The sequence below is a fragment of the Xiphias gladius genome, chromosome 14 (genome assembly GCF_016859285.1).
Source record: "Xiphias gladius isolate SHS-SW01 ecotype Sanya breed wild chromosome 14, ASM1685928v1, whole genome shotgun sequence".
NCBI lineage: Eukaryota > Metazoa > Chordata > Actinopteri > Istiophoriformes > Xiphiidae > Xiphias > Xiphias gladius.
This window is the reverse complement of record NC_053413.1, coordinates 21,446,468-21,471,827: the sequence shown is the minus strand read 5'-3', so window position 1 is coordinate 21,471,827 and position 25,360 is coordinate 21,446,468. Positions and strand designations below refer to the sequence as shown.

Below are 25,360 nucleotides of genomic sequence, written 5' to 3'. Positions count from 1 at the left end.
CTAGATGTCTTACGCACTTCAAAAGCTGTCTCCTGGCGCAACCAAAAACTTGCCACTGCCAACAAAGAGCTATGACCCACAGCTAAAGCACTGCTCAGGAATCTACTCTTGTCACGTACTACAATAGTTACACGTCCCAGAGGCAACGGTGAGTAGCTCTAATGAGCACACACATGTAACAGAATAATGCCATTAGTCGCTTGGCTGCTTCTCATGGAGTTGTCATGGAGAGGGAGAAGTCTCCAGGCACATTAGTTGCAGGCCAAGGTGTCCTACAGAGAATTGGAGGCTCTCCCTCAGCAGATGGTTACCCTATGGTGACCTCCGTTGCAGGTCCCTAAACTCCCACTAATCCAAGCTTCCAGTGTTGCTGTCAAACATCACCTAAAGCGAACCAGCTAATCAAGCATGTCTCCTGGACTTACATGCAGTAAACAAGTCTGTGTGTTGGAGCCAGACAGGAGAATGAGGTGATCCAAAATCTGGGCTCAACCACAGGCTTGTTTTGATGGTCTTTTATGGTCTGTTGTTATGTCTTAAAAGGGGTTTAACTGAGTTACATGGCAATATGCTCAGATTCATTTAAACAACAGAAAACAGCACAGGCTCACACTGTTATACCATCCCTCATAGTATAGTGCTGTATCAAAAAAGACTGATACTGTAATGGTGTTTGGCATTTGTAATATTTTAAAACTTAAAGGGAGACTAAAATGTATAAGATTGGTTTCCCTATGTTGGTTTTGGAAAACAGATAACACAGGTTTTCTTGTAGTTCTTGGCTTTTAAGCTTTAATTTTTTCTCTCGAGAAAAGCAGATGGCATGTACGATTAAAGGACCGGATGTAATTTATTTCATTGCATAAAAGTATCTTTACTCATTAAATAAACAAATTAAAACTAAGAACTTTGTAAAACTACTTCCAAATTCAAGTGAGAAATCTGAATAAAATAACTATCACTATCGATGAAAAATACAGTCCTACTTCCACATTTGCCAATAGACTCATTTAATGATAACACCTTGTGATTCACAGGACCAAATGGCATTCTAGCTGCTGACTGAATCATGACTGTTTCACAAGGTGACAAACTTGGCAACACAAAATTCCAGCAACTCCAATCAACTAAAGTTACGATTCTGCATCCTATGATTTTTCTGGTTTCATCTGGTATCATCTTATATGATTACCTGTGACACCATCAGACAGCAGGATCCAAATGTCCAAGGTATCAAGCAGGAGCTCTGCAGTCACCCAGTCAATCTTTATTCTCTACAGAGAACATGCTTGCTTTTTACGCACTGCCGTGCATGGATGCCAGCCACTGCTGCCATCGTACTTTTGCTGTCATCACTTGAGACCATTTCCGCAAAAACACGACTAAGAAGCATGATGTATTATAGCAATAAGCATTTCGTTTAACTTTGAAAAGTTACTGCTTCACAAAAGCAACAGCAGGTTATGGTGATGAAATTATTCCTTTAGGTGCAGTAATCCTCTGTTCAACAGCCATAGCAGACAGATTACTAGTGTGAAATACACTCAAGGGCTGGAACACTTTAGGATATTAACAACTCAGTTCGAAACGTTTAAGCCTCACGGGGCACCTTCGCAGCGGCGGGGCCCTGGAAAGGACACTGCACTGAGCTCCGTGCTGGCTGGAGTTGGGTGACGGCACGAAGGCGGCCATACGCGGGGGTCAGCGAGCAGCTGTTGTCATGATGTTGACCGGGCAGGCCAACAGTCGGGCGACAGCTGCGTCCACCTCTACCGCAGCACCTGCCCGCCAGCCAGAACGCAATCACACAAAAGCTCGCTCATCCACATGCAATGGCACAAACACACACACACACTGGCATGTACATGGACCCATTAGCAAATGACAAAGACATACTAAGTAGAAGACGAAGAAGAACATACTCAGCAACTAATAACTGTTGCAGCAACTGCATCTTCAAATAAGTTTCTATTTTTTAATATCAATTAATTAATAGTGAAACATGCTCATCAAAACTTGCCGAAACCGAAGGTGGGGACTTGACATTGCTTGTTTTGTCAAACCAAACACAATAATATAAACACAGGGGAAAAGAGCATATCCTCTCATTTGACAAGCTGTAACCAGGTAATATTTGGCATGTTTTTCCAGTGAAATGATGAATCAGTTCTCAAAATTGTCATGTAATTTTCTTTCCACTGACTAATCGATTAATCAACTAATCGTTTCAGCTCGACAAAATATACAATAAAAATCACGTACATTTGCAGACACACACACACACACACACACACACACACACACACACACACACCTTGCCACTCATTTGCTACCAGCACACAGAGAGCAATAATAAGAGCTGCCACTCTGCTCTGTTGTTAGATTAGTTAGACCTGACTGTTTATAAATCCTGCTTTCATTTGCCCGTTACAACTACTGAGCCTCTCTTGTTAAGATGCAAGAGGTCCTCATTATGTTGTGCACTCATCTAATTGGGCTGCTGTGAGTAAAGAATTGATCTGCTCCTGATAGGGGAAGAGGTTGCCACAGGAAAATGACGAGCTCGACTGGCCAGCCTTCGATTTTTGGTGGCTTTTCTCATTAGTGCTGACATGGCCGCGCTTCGGCAGCCTTGCGTTGGTAGCATGGCCCAGCATACTATGTTGGAACTGAGCGAATGCTTTGTGGGATCCAGGTGATTCTACCCAGTCCAAGAAAAGAGCCAGCACTTGGACAGGGAGTAATTATCCCCCTTTCAGAACCACTGGCTGCACTACAGGAGAGCCCATCACAGGGGGGTTACGGGAAAGGGGCTGCACTGGGCCAATCCGTATAGCGCTCAGGAAATGAATGCAGTGCACTTCCACATAGGCACATAAATCTGACTGAATACTGGCATGAAAGCAGAAGTGATTATCTGGGATAATCAAGCATTCACTCTCCTCATGTTGAAGAAAAAAGGCAGTGTATGGTAATGAGGGGTGGGGGAAGAGCCGGTGTGTGACTGTAGCAGGCTCATAATCCACAGAATCGCTCCATGGTCACTCCTCCAAAAACGAGTCACGGATGTGGTGAATACACATTTAAGGAGGATTTACGACTAAGATACAATGGTAGGAGAGTTAAGCTGTTGTTTTATGACTGGTACGATAAGAGGAGATATCAGCTTTTTTATGTGCGACACTTACAACCGTGAAAACGCCTCTTTTCATCCTTTGATGAGTTAGTTTATGTTCGAGTCATTGAGGTGTGAAATCTCTGCTGAATTTAAAGTGGGCTGCATTACAAGATTCAATAAATTGTTAAATCTAGAAAATTACTGTATTTTAAATATTTATGTCAAAAGCACTTTATACTTAACTGGTTTGACTTGTGTAAAAATATACCTAGTAGCACATTGAGAGCAGTGATTAGCAAAAATGTTGCCGTCTAGTGAGCATGTGTAAGTGTAAATACGGATGTGCGAGTGATTGTGGTACTGAATTTATGCACGAGTGGGGTTTAGAATGCCTCCAGTGTGTCAGTAAATTCTCTTTGAGTATACCACTGAAACCCACTGATACACTCGGGTAGAGAGACTTTATCTCCCTCTTCACTCTGCTGTGTCTGGGCCCGGCCATTCTCGAATGATTGACAGACCTCGATCTGGACAGCCAGGATTAAACCTATCAATCACCTAAAGCTTGGAGACAAAAAAAAAAAAAAAAAAAAAAAAAAAGGAAGGGAAAAAAACGGGGCAGTAAATTCAATTGAGACCACAGGGAGAAAATTGAGGTGAAGAAATATAGAAGGCCATTACCAGGCTATAGGGCTGTAGGAAAGTGAGGCCTTGCAGGATTTAGTTTCAGACGACTCCATAAATTCATATCAGATGACTGCAGGAGTGAAATATCAGTGAGGTTACTGTAAACCCTGGTGCCTCTTGCCTTTGTGATCTTTTTGGCTGAATTGTGCTCAGTCAAGGACAGCCTTTACAGGGGAAGTATTAAAGTCCCCTGGTTGATATATCAACATAAAAAGCTAGTATTTTTAGTATCGCCTTAGAGGACAGTTTCATCCATGAACATGCAACATTTCCTGTTTATTTCCTGTTGACTTTGCCGTGTGCATGGAGGTCATGTGGATGGAAAACATCCCTGCCGTCTGTGCTGTGTTCATTCATACAGGTTGTGTGTGTGTGTGTTTTATTCTGCTCTGGGACCAATACTTACGTTTTATGGTTAGCTCCCCGTAATTGGACACTCCGACCCCTTTGTCTGAGTGGACGATACAGCGGTAGCGACCCGAGTCACCCTTGGTTGTGTTCTCCACATCGAAAGTGCCTATGAAGCGCCGGTTGTTCCATGGTTTAGTGGCTTTCATCGGGGCCTCCCGTCCACCGATGCCCTGTTCGTGGCCGAGACAAACACACAAGTGAGCCCCCAAAATGGAAAGGTTTAATAAGCAAAGTGGCCTGACCTTGTGTGTTTCAGAGGCTCCGGTTGAGTGTATTCGTCTGTTCCTGTGCGAGTTTGTTTCTGTCCTATCATTCTCATCGGTGGCTGATAGTAGGAACGCATTTATCACACAGGGATGCAGGCACACACGTACCCACACGCACAAACACGCAGTGGGCTCTCCCCAGCTGTCACCCCTCACAGCAGGCAGATGGGGGACATTTGTTAATTAGAAATATTTCTTCATTACTGTCATCGGGGGACTTCACTTAATGTTTGTTTTCCAGTTCCTGTGCTAATGAGGACGTGTTTGTTAAAATGATGGAGTACCTGGCAGAGGACCTTTACCCAGCGTCATGCTCCCACTGATCACATGTGTGACAGTGTGCTTAGCAGCAGAGCCGGCAGGGTTATGTCTGCCAGATGCACTACCTTGGCTTCTCGGAACAAGGTCAATTCAAGACTGCTGCGCAGCTCAGTTGCGCCTGATATAGTACACAGTATCCACAGAGCCAACATCTATATAGGTTAAGACCATACTGCGGTGATCTGAAACAACGGTAATCCCCTGCCTCCCAGACGCAGAGCCCCCTTGGAAGTGCAGTGAGCTGGTGAAATCTCAAATACAAACGCACGCTAAAGCAATGTGTGAATGTTTTAGCTTGAATTTGTAAAACTATTCATCCAGTGAATTACAAGGCCTACTTGTGTTTCCTCAGAATAACTTTTGGAAGTGGTGTTGAGACTGGCAAGCAGGCATCAGCTTTGATTCCTAAATTAGGATAATTGTTTCCATTCTTTAAAGTAAGTTTGATACATGACAGGGTACCATGAGATAAGAAGATCAAAAGCAAATTCGTATGATTTATTAGTCTCGCTTTACTGGTAATAGAGCATGTAGCATACATAACTCATTTAATATACCTTGCACACCAATTTAGAATTGTGCTTATACAATTTAATTGGACATTTGTGAGCCAATCAGAAATAAGTACCGTCCATTGCTGTGGTATAAATGTCTACACATGGTCCAATGTAATTAGGGTTAAACGTGTTTTATATAATAATGAGCTCTTGATTTCTCTTCTTTTTTTAAGCTACCCTTTCCAGTTTACCCAGTCATTTGGATCTAAATAGTGTTATTTCTCAAACAAGCAATATTATCTCAGGGTCAGCAGTATCATAGGTTATTTTGCGATTTTGATGGGTTATATTAACTGATACTTTGTTTAACATGGTTTTGCTTTTTGGACGGTTGTTACCATCGGTCCTAATTTCACTAAAATGTTGATTTAGCAACCCTCCGCAGTCACTTTGATCTTATGTGTTTAACATCATTGACTGGAGAACTTGCCACGTTAAAGAAAGACACAGGCCTGCAGGCCTCATAGACCTGATGGCACAACAACAGTAGCACTACTTACTCTAGATCTGAAGATTACATATTCAGAGGTCTGTTCAGTCTGACAAATTGATTTCCAAAGGGCCCAGTTCTGAGGTTGATTCAACACCAATGTAGGGTTTAAGGAAAAGGATAAAAAAAAAAAGGCTCTCACCTGAAGCCAGAGGCGGAAGTTGTCCCTTTTGCGTCCGTTGACGGTGCAGTGAAAGGAGGCAGTCTGTCCAGCGTTCACCTCCACTCCCTTTATGGTCAGGAAGTGAGGTGTGTTCACTAAGAAAAAGCGCAAATATTTATCAGGCAGTGGCCAAGAAGTTGAATGACGTTGCATGCTGAGATGCAGAGTTCACCTTCCCAAAAATGAATGAAAGAATGAATCACCAGATCTGGGTACTAGAATGGCCACTGACCCTACTGCATCAGGACTGTGCCAATTTATCCTGCTGTGTCCACGAATTTCACTGTTACCCATTTCATAACTCTTGTGCCAAGATTTGGATGTGAAATTGGAGAACTGAGAACTGAGAGAAGTAGCTTTGAATGGATACTGCTCTTTATTTCACTGTGCAATGCCCCTCAGTGCCGAAGGCCAGCCTCACTTTGTTCGGAACATTTCAACTAAATCTTTAAAATGAGACACCAAAGGCCGAACTTGCACCTACCAAAGACCTATTTTCTGCTGTCTCTTAATGGCAAGCTTTAATTGATTGAGCGGATCTTTCAAAAAGCATTATTCTCTTTCCAACTGTGCTCATTATCTGTGTGCTCACTGACTAGGATAGTGCATAGAAAGTAACTTATGTAGAACATTTTTGATTAGTACCGCTATTCTGCATAGAAAAATAGGGCAATTCAGTGGAGCGACCTTGATTCAAAACATAACCAAATCTCTAAAGACTTGGCAAAAGCTAATTCTATCACTTTCATCACCACTAGGTATACCTCCTTCATAACTTTTTCCTGTCAATCCATCCAAGGCCAAAAGAGACAAATCTATTTTCCTCATTGCTAATGTCTTCTTTAATGATGGATGGAGAGGCAAACCACCCAGTGGCATTATAACACCTTTGTGCTAAATATTCCGCATGGTCATATAAATAGAAAATTAATTGGCTGCGTTCCACCGAGGAGTTGCTCCGATCACTTTGCTTATCACTCAAAGAAACCCAATTACCACTGAGTGGGTTATTGATCCACTCACACTTTTACACATTTAAACATTGATCATGTCACAAGGCCTCATTGATTTACTCAAATACATTTATATGCAACACCTATCGCTTTATAAATCCATCTTATTGACATAACATTTGTAGGAATTCAGCTGCTTTCAAATGGTTTCCATGTCATTAGCACCTAACAATTGGAGCTTGATACTTAAGCTATGAGGGCTAGAGTAAAGTATAAATCAATTGATGAAAACCCATGTGGTATTGATTTACACTTGGACTGTAGAGTGTGAAAACCTCTTAGTATAAATGTAAGGAGTGCCGTATGGACTAACGTGACTCTCGGCACTCAAAAGCATAGACTTGAGGAATCCTGAAGAGCCCTCATGCTTGTACTCCCACAGCAGCAGCCTATTCCAAAAGCCGAAGCAGAAAAATCCTAAATATGCTAGTGATTACATGCTCATTAGCTCTGCAGTGCACTCTGAAGTGCTTGTACTTCTATTCAGCAAGGGTAGCAAAACTCTGAACATCTGAGAGATGAGATGCTTTGCTGAATATCCTTAAGGGAGGAGAGAAATAATGGAATCCAAACACAAGCAGTGGCATACTGTATGGTGGTATTTGTTTTTCATCCTCTTTTTTGCACTATTTCTCCCGTCTCTCAAAGGAGAGATTTAACACAGCCACTCCAACATTATATCCTGAGCACAATTCAGTGTGTCAACTGTATGCTCATAAATTTCCAGAGAGCTGGGAGGAGGGAGGTTTACACTTTGGATTGACTATAGCATACTCTTTGAAGGCCATTTGTTTGACTGGGAGGCCTTGACTAGAACAACGATGCAGGTATTTGGGAGAGTGTCATGGAAAGGACAATGACTGTTTGATGATATTCTTTTATGGTGAAGGGAAAAAGGACTTACTGCACTGGTGGCCCTGGACCACGACGTCTCTGATGGCCAGCAAGCCGCGCTGCCCCGAGGTTATGGCTTCAAACACAATCTGAGGAGGAGAGAGGGGAGTCATAACACCAGTGATAAATGGGCCCATGTCTTCAAATGGCACTTGAGTGAGGCTGCCCCTGTGCACAGAGAAGTCCAGCTCCTGCTAATGCGATCTGCGATCTTAGCTGAGCTACAGCTGGTCAAACAGCTGCGGGCCACTGACATTATTTCCACAATATGTCACAGTTGATAGGTGTTATGACATGCAAGTGTTAAATTAAGTTTGAGCCTTGAGACGATTAGCACAGAGTCTGTGACAAGCACGTGGTGTATGGAAGGTGAAACACCTAACACATTGAGTAATGTTTAAAAGAGTCACTTCACCTGAATTCGAAAAAGCATATTTTCTCACAGTTATTTGATGTGATTTGTGCAGGTTTTGCGATATGTGTTACTGAGAGCCTTCATCCCATTGCAATGGTGGAAAATGGAATTTTGTCTGTGCAGTGAATAATGACATAAATACTCAACAGTAACGTCTCTTTCCGCATCGGTGCCCAGGACTGGGTTGCTTCAGTTATTTGTACAAATCAGTCACTTTGTTTCAAGTTTGTGTGCAATGTCCTTCCTGCATTTTTAATAAGCACTACCTCCTTTCATACTAGTGATTGACTCAGTTCGGTTGCGTCATAAAACTTATTCAATGTTTCATCTGACTGAAGTAATGTGTCTGTAGTGCCATTAAATTAAAAACTATTTACTAGGTAAACAGGGAGTCACTGTAGCATCACAACCTGTAACATAACCTTGAGATACTACGGTTTTAGGAGGCCAAACAATAAATTAAATCCCCCAGCCAATCATTTGTAAGCATAAGTACTGCCTGGTTTTATTTATATATGCAAACATGGAGAGATACGTATTTTTTAGGGTCAGTATAATTTATTTACAGTGAGGCGGAAAAAGCTGATTACACTAACTTAACCAATGCAATTTGGCCATTTAGTCTAATATTATTGACATAAGTATATGAAATGTAATTCAAAATCTTTTCAGTTTACACCATTATTAAACAGCATTTTAAATCAAGTGTCAGGTCAGGTCAGATGTGTTGATCATGTTCCATTATTTAATTTACTGTCAGTCTAAGAAGGTCATACGTGAGAGAACTAATGTTATCTATGTAGCAATTAAACCTGACTGTAAGAGCAATTTTGTGTGGTTGCAAACTGTTTAATTTAGTGATGCATAAATCTCCACTTTGTAAAGACATTATATTTTAAGATTAAAGTTAGGAACAGCTGGTGCCAGTGGCTCCTGGTTGCTTTAAATTTTTGACCGGCAATACTTTTTATTAAGGAAATAATCCCTATAAAACTGTCGATGGGTAGAAATCTCATAAGTGAAAACCTCATAACCTTTAAAAAAAAAAAAAAAAAAAAAACTATCTGCATGGTTGGATGCCACTAGAGGTAAGTGTGCACATATGCTTTTTCTCATAATGTGAGTGAACTAACCCTTTAATGCATATTTAAAAAGCTATTTTTTCCATGAGAAGGGACTGCTGTTGCATCTCACAGTTGCCCAGCGTCTAGTGTTACTTGATTCATATGTTTGTTGCCCTCTCTTACAACAGAAAACCTGAAATCAAGTACAACTGTGTTGTGTAGGACTAACATGATCCTATTTTAGGGGATAAGTTCTCCTGCAAAACAAATGGTCCTAAGCTCTGACAGAGGGCGTGTCCCGGCAGAATGTCAGTTATGTCCTCCATGGTCTGCAGTGGGATAAAAAGGGAAACAGAACGCCCGTCCCTTCCCAAACCCAGGGTGTGGTGCAGAGACAGATTACACCATACACACTAGAGCCACACATTTTTTGCATGCCATTATCCCCTAAATATAAGCCTGTATCTTCCAGTGAATGGTACATATTAATGGATATGTTCCGTATATGGTGTCACCCAGAAACTTATGTCCCGCCAGCTGTAGTTGAGCTGCGCACACATAAATCTGAGATTCGTTTTGCTAGGAATGTGGAGGCAGAGATAGTTACCATTGTCATCTGGGAGGCAGGATGCCTTCAGATAAGGCTGTCTAATTATAAATTTCTTTTTTTGTCTCATGAAATATGAAAGTGAATGTCTTGGGTGCCAATTATGGCCTCATTACAGGCTAATTTAAAGGAAATTAAAAGGCCAACCACTCTATATATCGCCACCAGACAAATGAACTGGCCCCCACTCTCTAATTGAAATCCTTTGTTTGTGCAACAGACATCAGTCAGCCTGCCTAATAGCTGTGATATAATTGATTCCAACATCAATGATAGTGCAGCGCATAATTGGGCCTGACCCACAGAGTGAAAATATTCACATGGGACGAAAGCTGTTGATGTCACGGCAAAGTTCACCATTCTCATTTGTCAGGGACAGACAGTGAATCCAACATTCAATGTCTACATCACCACACTGGCTAGCCCTAAGGGACTTGGCTAAGTACTACATTACAGCAGGATTGATTAACTTTGCCATAGGCTCTACTGTATTGAAATCAAGATAGATTAGGACATTAGGGTTTTTCTTTCTCAGTGCTGCACTGCTGCGTATCACGAAAAATAATGGGTTTTCATCTCTCACACTAAGTACACATTCTGAATAGTATGTGCAGGACATATATAGATTGTGCCCTACATTTACTGAAAATTGTAGTGTTTTACACAAATGTTCAGCAGTTTTGGAAAGGAATGACAACCTCAATTAAAAGTTTTAGGGTTGACCTGACAGAGGAGTAATTATCAAAGGCTGAAAGGCTCATGATGACTAAAAGCCTTACCGGTAATTAAAAAATAATTTCCAAGTATCAGGTGGCTTCCCTTTGACAATTGCGTAGGTAACTATGCAATTAAAGCTACCTATAATTAGTGCCATGTTGTTAATTAGTAACAATTTCAAGCATTAGTCTCTCTTTTCTTGACTGAGAGTGGTGCTAGAATCATTAGCATGCTCGGATTTACCCTAGTTGTAAGTTTGGGTCTGGAACAATTACAAACGGAGACAGACGTTCCGCTGGGGCTTGAAATGCAACAGATGCTGGGAGTTTCCCTGAACACACTGGAAAGCATAACATATCATTTTGGGTCTGAACGAGATTTACTGAAACACTGCACGAACAGCATGTCAGAAATGTTCAATAGTATTGAACTTCACTTAGCCTTTAAAAGCAACACGCCGTATGTTTAAGAGTGCAGAATTGTTTGTCTAACTGAAGCTGTAGTTGAAGTCAATATGTCTGGACTTCAAAGAAATTCTGATCAAAAGGTTTAATTTTTCTATTTCAAAAGAGCCAGTGACTGTTAGAGCATAGATTTGTTGTCTGCATTTCATTTCAACCACAAATGTCTGCATGTAGGATTGATCCAAACATAACATGCTGTGCCTCTACTACAGGCAAACTCCTTGCATCTGTAAGTGTCTTGACGCAAACTGAAAATATTTGACCAGACTGGCTTTGCATCATTATGTTACACAAGGGTCACCACACTGTCAACAGTGAGCACTGACTATTAGTGGTAGATGCAGCTAATTTTGTTCTTCAAGTGTTCCCTTCCCGCTCTTCTGTCTTTGTTTTGTCCGTGTGCCTCTCATTAAACTTCCTACCCATCATTCAGGAGTGAGAAGCTCAGCGGTGTGCCTTGTTAACTAAGTCATCAGGGTGGCTATGATGAGTAGGCAGGAGGACACCCCTCAGCTCCACTGTGGACCAGCTCTGCCAGGCCATAATGAAATAATTCACCAAGGGACCATCTCCCGTTGGGAGGTTAAGGGGTTGCTCTGCATCAATTAACATTTGGTGGACTCGTGGAACAAGCCCCGGGAAGACTAATAGCCAGGCAAGTGTGAAATCACCCTGACCTGGCCAGCAGTCATGTGCATTGGTAAGTGAAAATGAGTTTTCAGGATTGGAAAAAGAGAAGCAGCTCAGATGGAAGGGAGAGAGAACAGATTACCATGGATACCGAAGTAGCCCCAGAAATCGAGATTATTGATTTCTGGTGTTTGGAATGGGCTATTGTGAGATTGTTTGGACCTTCTCAAATGATGAATTTGTCTTCTTCCATCCAGTGAACAGGCTTTAATGACTTTGGCTTAATTATATAGGGTTGCTTACAATGAGTTTTGTGATGAGACATTATGCAAAAGAGAGCTGGATTCAAAACACATTTCCTCACCTGGTAGAAGTTGGGCCAGTACGTGCTGATTGCCAGCTCTACCTGTGCCCAGGAGCGAGTAGCTGGACCTGACACGTTCCAAACAGGCATCCCGATGGGACTGTTGTTTTCTTTGATATAGACATTTAGGTGTCCCGGGTGGGTGTTTTCCCTGCCTCCTATATAGTAGTTGAAGATAACGCAGTGAGTGTCGTTCTCCTTTAAATGGGGTGTCAGCAGTGAGGCCTTCTGCCCTGCAAAGCGTCCTGAAGTGTTCACCATCATGAAGGCTGAACCTGCAACATAGAGAAGAGTTTTAAATCACGAGCTGAGCAGGCTTAAACAAACCACCAGATCAAACAGTGTCAGGTAAAGTGATATTCTTCGTGAAAAGTCCTGCAATAGTCTATAATCAGGCAGTGACCTACATACAACTGCAAACCAAGCTACTGTATCTAGCATGATGGTCTGGTAAAATAAAGTACAAAAAGTACTTGGAAATATTATTTCTAAGGAGTTGAAATATTGGTGATGTATTATTACCAGGAAGAGGTTTTAGCCAATGTCGGTCAGTCAGTTGGATGACTAGTCCACCACTTTGGTCCGCACCGAAATAAATATTTGTAAAAAACATTCATGGTTCCCAGATCATGTATCCTATTGACTTGGGTGATCCTTTGACTTTTCACTTATGACCATCTCAAGGTCAAAACGTAATTTGGCCCATACTCTGGCTTAAAAAAATAATGACATTCTCGTTAACCTTATCTGTACTTTGTGTTTAGCACTAATTAGCAAATGTTAGCGGGCTAACATGCTAAAACAAAATGGCAAATATCATTAACATTTTTATCTGCTTATACACTGGCATGTTAGCATCGTTATTGTGCGCATGTTAGCATGTTAGCATGTAACGCAAAGTACACCCTGTGCCTAAATGCGGCCTCAAAGAGCCACTAGCATGGCTGTAGACTTGTTATTTCACATGCACACTAAACATTCACTAAGCATACAATTGCATTCTATGACAAGCCTAAAAACACATGCCTTTCATGCCTTTCCCTATTTATGTGCAACAATACGCCACTGCCCTACTCCTGTAGAATAAAAAACATTTTTTCACAGTTGCTCCCTGGTTTGGCGCATCCTGGCCACCACACCATGACTGTGACTGTGACTCCTGTCTGTATGGCACGGTCGATGCGTGCCTTCGGTCCAACGCGAAGTTTCTGACACCTGCGTTTGACACCCACGTTGGCAGCGTTGCACTTTACACTCCCTGATTTTCAATTTGGGTCTCAAATCACAGTATTTCTCCAAACTCACCGTTTATGTTTTGAAACTCAAACATGGACTGTACTGAGTTTCAAAAGCATCAACAGTAAATTAGGCTCAAATCACAAAATGATGTAATACATCTTTAAAATAAGACACCAAAGACTAAGTCTGAGAACTAAAATACTGTTCTCTCATAAGTTACGTAAGACTTGCAAAAACTCTGTAGTACATTTGGTAGAATAATGATGGCTATTTTTATTACTGAATTTGATTCTGTTGGATCTGTTGGTTTTTAGAGGCAAGTCGTTATTAATAGAGCAGAGAGATATCCCAGACAAGAATCACATTATTACCAGCAATGAGGTCCTGAGGTTCAACATTAAATAAATAAAATGCATAATCTTGTAAGAGTATGCAGAAAGCAGGTAACTCACTGTGCTGAGACTTTTGCTATCAGCGCTGAGAATTGTAGCATGTGACCCCTTTGGATCGATGGAAGCTCTCTACTCATTATCGTTCTTCAAAATATGAGTACAGAGAAAGACTAATCCCAAAAATGCTGGATGTTTGAGAAGAGTGTTTTTTTTTTTTTCCTAAATGATTGAGAGAAGGTAAATGATGAGAAATCAATAGGTTCAAATCTATTTGCCAAGCAAGCCCCATTTAGATTTTATCCCTTTGGTTCAATATTAAAGGTTAATCTAATTCTCTCCTGTCTTGCCAATAAAACACAAGTGAGAATTATTATATTGGCAAACTTTCAAGGAGACACAGAACACATTCTATTTGTCATCATCCTATTTAGCTTGGGTTCATAATCATAACAGCATTTTAGACACAGCCAAGACACTCAGTTTACGTTGAAACACATTTTTTTTTTGAAGTGCGGTAATGATTGCGAGGCACATTTTGCTTAGAGGTGAGACAAACAACCTGCAAGTAAAAAGCTCTGCTCTCCTGCATGTGAGGCACAGCTGAACTGCAGAGGATTTGAATCTTTGTCATTAGATTTCAGATCCGGCGATTCATTCAGATATGTTGTTAAAAAGGCTAAATAAGATCAACTACATCAGCAGGCTTGGTCCCCGAGTGTGTCAGACAAACAGCCTCTCACAAAACCCTATTTGTTCCATCAATGACTCGAGCTTGCCCACTTGTCTTGTTGTGCTGCACTTGTAATGCTCACCAATTCCATCTGTCTCCAGCTTCAGATAACGAGGGGGGGGGGGGTTCTGTCATGTTTGCACAATGAAACAGGAGGAGAGGGAGCGGAGGAGGAGGAGGAGGAGGAGGAGAAGAAGGAGCAGTGAGTTGTGATGACACTGAGTCAGCCCCCCCTGGCTTTGTTTGCCAGGTACGAGTAAGTTCTTGTTTGAAAAGGATCGTAACATGTTTTGGATCATGTGATCATCATCTCTCATGAGAGACTGTGTTGTATTATGAACTTATAAAACCGTCCCACACGTAAGGGAAGGCAAACCAGTTAAACCATGCAATACTGCGGTGAAACTATGCACGTGATGATACCCATTCATTTCTTTTCACAACTGGAATACAGAATATGTGGACTCTGATGTTTGGGCCAGCTCAGTAGTTTAATCCGTAGTGACCAGATTTACTATTTTATTTGAGTGTCTGATTTCTGTGTGTGTAAATGCATCCATTATACAGCGCCCTCAAAATTTCCAGTGGAATTAAAAAAGTGGCGTACATGGCACGTACAGTGCTTAGGCTAACAAACCCGCGACGCAATGCTACGCATTTTTCCAGATGCAAAAAGCCCCGGTGTGCGACCCTACAGCTGACAGTGATGATGCAAAATGATGATGATAAGTAAGTGGCTCGATGTACTGCTCACTGCTGAGTTAGTGCTGGGTGTGTATTATAGGGTGAGGAGTGAATGAGTGAATGAGGGAAGTTGTTTCGGACACAGCCATGGTCTCTGCGGCTTTCTCAGTGGATGGAGCTTGCTCGGGTTGTCTTGGAGATATCTCAATTGTCATCACATGGCCCGAGTGTGGGACTTCGGAACTACGGGGCTGTCTCCATGACAACTGGGCCCTTGCAACGTTCCATCGCCATCACATGATGACAACAGAGATATCGCCATGACAGCAGAGCAAACGCGATCCGCCGGGGAAGACTGAGATGCAGAAATAGTCCAGAAATAAATAAATACATCATCTGAAAAAACAGATTTGAGTTATATATAATGTAAATAAGAATTTTGATAGTTTGTGTGACTATATTTTTTTCAAATCATGTGTGGCTCTTTTGTGTGTTTTCACTAGCAGGATTTTAGCCTCACTGTAACAATGTGAGCATTAAAGTTTGAGTGTTGTCATACAAGGCCATTCATAACATCTCCCTGTGTTTACTGTAATAACAGGCACCTTTTCAGGTTGTGATTAGCTATTTATGATTGTGGCTTTTCCATCTTATGGATTTTCCTGCACAGTATGATCACTCTGTGATGATTCACTATTGTGAACAGCAACTTCTGCCGTTCTCCCTGTTCTCTTTAATGTATTACTCACCCTCAGTTGGTCTCTAATTTAAGGGCTGAGGCTAAATACTTCTGAGGCTATGAGGGAAGTTGTGTAATGTACATGTAGAAGAGCAGGGGATGAGTTGACTTTGAGACACACGTTTGTCCAACCTCAATCAGGGTGTTTTTAATAACATTCAGCCATCTGCTCAGGTGCCCAGCACTGTTTTGTTTTTTTGTTTGAAACATCAGCAACCCTTGGTGTGATGCGAACCAGCGCTGATAATCAGTTGATGAATTGTTCAGTTGGAGCTGGAGTTACAAAGACTAAGATGCCGGCACCACTGCTTTTCACTATGATTAAAACAGGCTGTTTACTATTCATTTCAAACAGCCACGTTGTGACAGTGTTGCACGGGAGATTTATGCACAGCACTGCTCTTTGTTGGTAATTAGAGATGAAAATATCAGATCCCTCAAGTAGCATTTGTACATTTTTACTACCATGTTAATGAAACATTATTGCAAGTGGCTGTTAGTATTTAAGTGCAATTACTTGATAGAAATACATGTAAATATCATTTCTACCTACTCTCAGGCAGGCTGCAGAACTGTGGCAATGAGGCTGTGAAATTCTTGTCACCAAATTTGAATCCTTCAAATCGTCTGGATTCGGGTCAGTGAACCCAAACGCAACAGGGGAAAAAAAGTCTTTACTCTCCTCAATACTGACCACTATACTGTATTACTGTACTGTATTTCGAGTGACAGCGTGCCGCCTCATCGTGCTGCTATTGTCACTTTCTAACAAAAGACGACAGGGGAACACTGATTGTGATTCAGTTTCTATGCTCTTTGAGCCTAATGACCACATACTGTGCAGGACCTGCTGCACCATGACAAACTAATTAGCCAGCGAGACTAAGAGCAAATTATAATGACACTATGTTAGTGCTGTGCTAATGTGCTAGTGATGCACAAGGGTGTTTTCTCTCTCTCTTCCTCTCTCTCTATCTCTTGTGCCTTAACAATGGTGTGTTCAAGACCAATTAAAAATAGAGATCTCTAAGCACACTCAAGGCCTGTCTCTGCAACTCCATAAAGGCCAGGCCCATTGTCAAAGGTATTCAGAGGAACAGGGTTATTATTATTCCAATGTAGGCAAACTTCACCTTAAATTACAGTGATGGCTGAACATGGAGAACATGGAACTGGTATAAAAAATGAATTACTTAAAAGATAAAGTGTTCTTGTTGCAGATGCTACATTCAGGAGATGCCGCTGAAACAGAAATGTGTGATTTTCATTATATATAGATATATTTTAGACATTATTAACAAGGACACTGTGTACGAATAAGTGCTGATGCTATGCAAAAAAAATATTCAAAATACACTGATTATCAAACAATTTGTTGGCAGAGGCCACAATTGGAAAGGTGCTTACAGGTATTGGGGAGTACTAGTGCATAATGTATGGGGAAAAAAATAAAGCATAATTTCATGGTAAAAAGCCTTTTGTAGCTCCAGAAGTGCAAAGTTTGATAAATTGCCTCAAATAATTTCACCTGAGTCAGCGTCAGGTGGGGCCGAAGAGCACACGTTTGAAAATGAAAAGAATCTGGGCATGTGGAGTTGGGAAGAAGTGCCAAATCTCTGTAGCCCACTCCTCACCTCGCCTACATTAGCCACTACTAGCATAACACACCTGAATCTATGACTTAACTGTCAGCTGCCGAATTTCATCTAGGGTAATGCAGAAGCCCGGTTTTGACAGGGAAGAGGAATGGGTCGAAATTAAAAAGACAGTATCTCTTGATTCTGCCGCATCGGTTTTGATACTTTTTTTTTTTTTAAACTGTCCATTGCGAGACCAACAATGTGATGGGAGTGCAATGCTAAATTTGTGGAGTAATCTTAAGAAAGAACATCCAAAACTTTACTAATCCTCTGCTAAAAACACATTAAATTAATGTGGTATTTCCTCTGAAAGTCTATCTAAGAAGACACGCAATAAACAAACCTGAACCATCATAAATCTGCAGCTTTGCAAGACGACTATCTGGTCAGCATCAATCTAACAAGTGCTTCCTACTAGGATAAAGTCTTTTCCAGAAAGTGCGAATCCACAAACGTTCGGGTTCAGCTGGAAATTAACTAACCCAAAATAACAGCCTTAGTGGTTTAACGGTATTATGAGGCATTCAGAGAGAACCATGGACATACTCCAGGGAAGGGCTTCCATCAGGTTAATCCTTTACCCTGTGAGGTCACTCACACTGACAGAGCAGCTGGGAGTTGGTCAGATCTTGTGTCAGTCCATATGGGAAGAAAAGTTCCTTCAGCTAAGACAGGAAGCCGATGACAAACTGGTGGTGACTAAATACAATTGCATGTTTTTCTTAGCACCTAATCATTCAATAAAACAACTTTTTGGTGGCCACCAGAACGCTGGTGTTTCTATGGAAGCAGTGGAAACTTTTACATTAAAGCCTATTTATCTGAGCATACCTACTCTGACATTATCCTGAGGAGACAGGCAATGGGGAATGATCCATAATCCTTTGAAAGACTAAAAAAATCTTATATGACACAAAATTCCTGCTTTTAGGAAACAATCAAGCTTAATTTAGATGGGACACCTTTTCAGGATTCCAACAATGTGACAATACCACATTCTAATTTTATCATTCTTTGCAATAAAGTCCCATGTCTTTAGAGTCTGTCTTTTTTTTTTTTTTTTTTACAATCATTGTAGAAAGCGGGAGGAGGTTTAGGGTTGGTAGAGAAGTAGACAGAGACCTGAGACAAATGTCAGATGAATCAATTAACCTTTTTCTGTTGAATTCCTACTTCCTTGTTTGACTGAAGGAATGAAAAACTCTGATGACACTACTAAAAATGCTATCGGGCTTCCAATGTGTAAATATGATTTTCTTTAAGGCATATGGCTCTACAGAAACACCAACGTAACCAAATAAAATGCAATCAACAGTGGGGATACATGTAGAGGACTTAAGGCAGAGTAAGGCATGATGTAGCAAAACAACCCAAGCTGGTGAAGTGGCTACATTTATACATATTCTCTTCACCTCGGTTCCTTTTCTTAAAAAGTTAGGAAAGTCTTAATGGGAATACAGTCTGATATAATCTAGTTCATGCAAGTAGGGTACTGTCTAATCCTAGGCATCAAAGTCTATAGGTTGAATGTATTTAGATTAATTATGAGCTGAGTAATGCACTGAGCAGAGGATATAATTTGCAATAATGACTAGCGCTCCTTATTTGTCCTCCGTTCAGGTCCTGAACTCTGAAAATCATTATGTGAGGGAAATCAGAATGAAGGGGCGCTCTTTAAACCCAAACCCTCCAGGTCTCATTTGCTAATAAAATTCACAGAGGTCACTACTGCAGAAAAGCACGGCTGCTGCTTTGGAAATGTCAATGAAGACAGGGCTATTCTCACTGTCTGCCACCAATCAAAAACGCTCTCGCTGTGAGGGTTAGGCTGTTAATGTGAACATCCCTGGCCTCCGCTCAATTTCCCAGAACTTTCCTGCGTGTCCTTTGAAACATGAAAGGGGTCTGGTGAAATAACACCGAATAAGTTTGGGCTCCCCATATGAAGGACCTGGCAGTTTTTCTATGACAGTGTCAAACAGATTCACCTAAAACCATTCATCATGCACAAGGCGTCTCAGCCCTGTCATTTCAGTCAGGTGGAACAACTGACCCCTATTATGTTCCCTGGCAGCATCCTTTGTTGCTGTGTGTCAATCAAGAGCAATTCTTAATGGCTTAATATGTCATTTTAATATGCAGTACGCACTATTGGCGCTCAGTTGCAATAAATGGGTCATATAATGGCCCATTTGCCTGATACAAACCCATTACACAACAGAGTTTTCCACGCGAGTCACCTAGCTGCATCATTAGCCCTAATTGTACATACCATGCACACTAATGGTAAAAGATACAGTATACAAATATGTCCTCCATGACAGTACAGTATGCTGTCATAATCCTGTTTACTCGGGCCATGGTATATTTCTGGAGCCCACAAACACGCTAAATTGAAAATTACAGTCCCTCATGCCCAGGAATTAATTCACGAATTGATCAGACATAGTAATTTGCTGTTCCGTTTCGTCCCCTAATCATATAATGGGGTTTCTCCTTAACCTCACAACCTTGCCAACACCGGGCAAGGTGCGATTTTCACACAAACTTGTGAATGGCTCAAAAGCAATTATCTTATTTTCGCAACACGGTGCCCCTCCCTGCTCAACAGCAAATCCCATCTTTTGTTGATGTGATTTAAATTCTGATTAAATTTCTTACGTCCTTCAGTGAGTTTGAGTTCGGCGGGTGTTCCCTCCTCTCATATTTTAAGTGGCTAGCCTTCGCCTCTTTCATTTGAACAGCACGTACAATGGCCGTACACAACACTGGTTGTCCAGGTAAGGCGGAGGAGCTTTGTCAATTCATTACCCCCTGATTGAAATGGTCAAAAAGGTGAACAGTTTGCCTTTTAAAATGATCCATCTTATCCACATGCAGCAGCCACGGTCTAAGAAAGGCACCCGTCTGGGTTCGGGAGTGAGGTGCATTTGCATGAATGCATTATGAACCTGACAAAAAAGAACCAGAAGGGAGGTGATCACTGTTACGCTATGAAGAACCTCATTCTGCCAATCCTTCACTATTGTTTAGGTGTCATTATCGACTGAGGGCGCGCTATCAAAACAAAGACCCTGTGCAACAGTGAGACAAAAACATTCAATTTCTCTCGTGCAACATATTTAGAGCAGACATTAAGAATAAAACAATAAGTAATTTAGCCTGAGCTGCATTTGCTATTGTACTTTGCATAATACAAAAACCCTAATTAATCTCAGTTAGAGGACCTTCCTTCTCCTCCTCTTGCCATTACTCCCCAGAGCAGGTCTCAGAGGAGAGCCAGGGAGCAGCAGCCTACAGCTGGCAACATCCATGACACCATCAGAGAAGAGGCAGCCTCTGCACCAGCTGGGGCTCACTAAAAACAGCTTCCTTCCTAATGGCCTTCGGGCACCCCCCGCAACACCACACTGCAGACTTCCCCAGCTAGTCAGTTTCATCCATTCTTCTCAGAGACTACACCACATTAAGGAACTTAAAACAGCAGAGAGTAGGGTGGAAACTAGAGGAATCGATTTTTAGGGACATGATGTGTGTGGTAATTTTCTCATCAAATAATATGCAATTAAAGCCAACATCTGATTCTGACAGAAGTGCATCCGGCTCCATTCTCCAAGGCTGAATAAGTGTTGTCCTGGCTGAGATGGTTTTATCATCATTGTCCAGGACAGATGAGGCTTGTTGGTAATAAAAGGACTGATAGTGACAGTTCTGCCGGGGGTTACTTCCAGTTGGCTTGGGAGAGGGAACACACTGGGGAGTGCCCAAGCAGACATGCAGATCCTCAGAACTGGGCTGAGCCACCCTGAAGGAGCAAGAGCAGGCAATCAGAGCTGAACAGAGGCATGAACAAGGCCACTCTCTGTCCAGACGTAGCAATTAGGTAGGGAGCGGATCATCATCAAGAACCAAGAGTTTTAGGTGCTGCTCATCTCCACTGCATGTGACCACAGGGCTTGTTTTCCCTGTTGCGTTTCATTTCAATTCTCCCTTTTGGTACTTTTTTATTTACATGTTAGGATGGTATCAGGCCAGTTTGGTCTTTGGTTGCAATATGAGCTTTGCAGGATGGCGAGTCAAACGTCAAAATCTGCTCAAGGCCTCTCATGAGTGCATTTTCTACACTTACCACACTGAAACAGCATCTTAATTCAGGATGTCTCCTATTGAGTTCAAAAAGCCTTTGATACAATTTCGTGTGCAGCTTTCAAGCCTAAATGCTTTTAACGTCTAATAAAATAAAAAAAATATTATTGCATAATGAACTTAACATTTTCTTTTTAAAGACTTAATGTCTAATCCTGTGTGTATCATTATCAACTTCTGACATGTATGTTTTTCTAATCACAAATACTGGAATTTTAACCCTTGACAGACAAGAACATCAATGCAGGACAATTTCGTAAATTGTTTTTTACATCCAGTGCCAGCACCCTTTAAGATTCTAGTTTTCTACAATATCTGCGCACGGCAGTTACAATATGGCTATGGTTGGGAAAGATGGTGGTTGTGGCAATAAGCGGCGAGGGATGGCTAGGGTTAGACAGCTAGCGCACTTGGTTAAAGTTAGGGAAAGATCATGGTTATGGTTTATAAAAAGCCAATTACAGAAATTACAGAAAGCGAACTCAGAAAAGTCAGACGTGTTGCACACGCTTATTTTTCACTTTGCTACATAAAGAGCTCATTACTTCCAGCACCGGCACTGACCGTTGAAATGGATGTAAAACATAGGATGCAGAACTGTCCAATATTGATCTAATTCTTAACGATAGTGGGCTGGGAGTTTACATAAGAACTAGATGTTTAAACCTCTAGAAGATTTTTTGATTTGATGTGAAAACGCAGCCAAGTTTTAATCATCAATTTAATATTCATTCAAATTAAAACTCACAATGACATTAAGAAAATTCCTACTGCGTTTGGACAGATACTGTCCACAACCTATTTTTAAGATGTTTGAGGTAGTAATGCCTGCCGTTTGGAGCCTACGTCTGTTCCATTTCCAGCCTGGTACAGCGGGTAGGACAACAGTCTGCTCTGTGAGTATGATAAGGTCGTTTTCTGAAGATTGATAAGTACAGTTTGAGAGTCAGACAGCAATCAAAGGTGAGACAGCTCTTCCGCCAGTGTGGCTTTCACCTAAATACATTTCTACCCATCAACGCCCTCTCCAGTAGCCCTAAAACAATTTCAGCCGTAAAGCACTCTACATTTCAAACCCCTTTCAATGCGGTCAAAGAGGAGAGATTACAATTTCACGTGGCAGGCTGAGTGCTCACACTGAGAAACGGAGATAGAGCTGCAACCTGTTAATTACGCACATTTCAAGACGCACAGGTAGAAAACAAGCCTATCTGAAGTGTACTCAGACTAGGAAGCACAATCAGGGACACCTCTTAACCAGACATGGGATTTTAATCAGATATGTTAAATTTAGACCATGTGCGACATGTTAATTTGTAGGTCAAGGCTTTTCCAGATTTCGCTATAACCTTTGCCCAGCCTCCTTGTGTCCCGACATTAATCAGTTGCAATGGAAAAAGTAGACACTTCCCCCTCCATGGAAAGTAATTTCTCCTGGGCGGTTCAACACGCATCATCCTGATGTACACACAAACAGGTCTGGGCGCTTGCTGCCTGAAATTAGTGAGAGCCTGCTAATTAATTCCCCCTCTCTACTGGGGGGTGGGGGGGGCCCAGTGCAATCTATCTGTGATGCAGCCTTTGTGAGATTAGGCGTCAGATAGAGGAGGAAAACAATATCCATTAGTTTGCAACGCTACCTTTGTTATAACATGAAAAAAAAAAAAAAAAAAAGTCATTCCATTAGTCTAATTCCTTAGGTGCCTTCTGCTCAGTGGTGGTGATATCTCTGCATTTCAAATCAAATGAAAAGCGATCAATGGAACATTAAAGAGACAAATCGTGTGTGACAGACAAAAAAATGCAGGGCAAGCATTTTAATGAATTTCAATATGTGGCTGACGGAAAGACTTCTTTAATTAAAATTGGATCTGAGTATTTTGATATCAAATGTTTCTTTTGTCTGAGTTCTTGTGACTTTCCAAAAGATCCTGTGCAGTAGATACTCATATGGAAACATCCTACATTAATATCAAAAAAAAAAAAAAAAAAATAGTTTTGGAACTCTAGAGAAGAATGTAGAAATATTGTTTTCTCCTTAACGGATATGGTTGCAAGATTAAATAGTAATACATAAAGATATAAGCTGTAATCAGTATTTATTAGTCTCTATCACTAAAGTTGTTTTCACGAAGCCTTACGGTATATTCTAATTATACTCAAAGCCTAATTAGAAAATTGTCCTCTGTAAGCACCTACATCATCAGACTGAACTGGCCATTCGCAGACAAATGTCATTCCATGGAAAAAAAAAAAAAAACAGATAAAAATACGTCATAAAAATGATCTGTGAGATTAGTTGCATGTCTGGAATATTTATAATCATTGTGCATATAGCTTGCCTAATAGAACCAAGTAACAGTTACTATTTTCAAGGATACTCTTATTAATGGCGGACGTCATGGGTGACTCGTCTTCTCCCATGTACTTTAGTTTGATCTGTTTTTTCAAGTTTCCCCTTTTTTGGCCAAAAAATTAATTTGAGCTGAAATGAATAAGCACATGCAAATGGAGTTGTATGAAATCAAATTTTGAGAATTTAGAAGTGCCACTGCTAATCTGATATATTTTTCTTCACCGGACTCAATACCGTTTTGACAAATGGGCTCTACCTCTTTAGAAAATATTCCTTTATGTAAAAAGAGTCTTTGTTCAGGGCGGAATAGCGCTTCATACAGCAAACAGGCTATGTCAAATGTGCAGACTCCGCCGTCCTTACCTGAGGGCATCCATAGATCTGGTGAGGGTTTCTCTTTAGTATTGGCCTGCTCCCAGTCAAGGTCATCGTCTCTGCCTTGGCTGTACCCACATGCTGCCAGAGGCTTCTCAAAGTTACAATCGCCTGTGACAAAAGGAAGAAATTTATATGGTTATACAGTTTTTCCATTAACTTGCTGCTCAAATGAATGAATAAATTAAATTCTCCTCTTTTTTTTTCCCAGCAGTATTCATAACGCAATATGCCAGACAATGAGATGCATTTAAGTGAGACAGAGTGAAGGATTACTGTAGTAGACGCGGCACAACATACATTACCATCATTAGCAACAAGGCAGTCCAATTTCACAATGACAAGTATGAAGTGTCTAAACTCCATCATCGTTAGGCATTATGTTCCCAAACTGCACCACCATCGGGGATAAAATGATTTATTTTCCTTGCCGGCCACAGAACTTTGCTGTTCATGCGCCCTTACTCCACAGAGCCAGTCTAATCCTTTTTACAAGCTGCTTGCAAAATGACAGCGAGCAACCATTAAGGCCAGGCTTCAACCAGGCTTGACGTGTGATCGATTAATACAAATACTCCCCTTTATTCCTCGCACCTTAAAGGCCACACAGAGAATGTGAGAGTTGAGCTTTTTTTTTCCCCTCCAAAGTGCTTTTCAATCAACTCATAAATCTACCGAAAAAAAAAAAAAAAAAAAAGCATGTCAGAAAAATATGTGGCTGGAAAGGAATTCATAAAGAGTAAAAACATAAAATGTAATGGTGGCTTTTACACTATGGGAGGTCGTTTTCAAAGGAGGCAGGTGACTTAGAGAGGAAATCGTCAAAATGGCTTAACGCTTCAAATACATGATTACACCAATTTTTTTTTTTTGTTGAT

General features: G+C 41.1%; 1 protein-coding gene across 3 annotated transcripts in view; it reads right to left on the bottom strand.

The window, feature by feature from the left end:
* LOC120798810 (receptor-type tyrosine-protein phosphatase mu-like) overlaps nucleotides 1-25,360 on the bottom strand; it is a 167,763-nt gene that overhangs the window by 89,061 nt on the left and 53,342 nt on the right. For all 3 annotated transcript variants that reach the window (XM_040143474.1, XM_040143472.1, XM_040143473.1), the window contains 5 exons: nucleotides 24,471-24,593; nucleotides 12,182-12,456; nucleotides 7,931-8,009; nucleotides 5,993-6,108; nucleotides 4,212-4,386 (listed from right to left, as the gene is read on the bottom strand). In XM_040143474.1, the coding sequence (XP_039999408.1) occupies nucleotides 4,212-4,386; nucleotides 5,993-6,108; nucleotides 7,931-8,009; nucleotides 12,182-12,456; nucleotides 24,471-24,480 (655 nt within the window). In that variant the 5' untranslated portion in view covers nucleotides 24,481-24,593. The remainder of the gene's footprint in view (nucleotides 1-4,211; nucleotides 4,387-5,992; nucleotides 6,109-7,930; nucleotides 8,010-12,181; nucleotides 12,457-24,470; nucleotides 24,594-25,360) is intronic.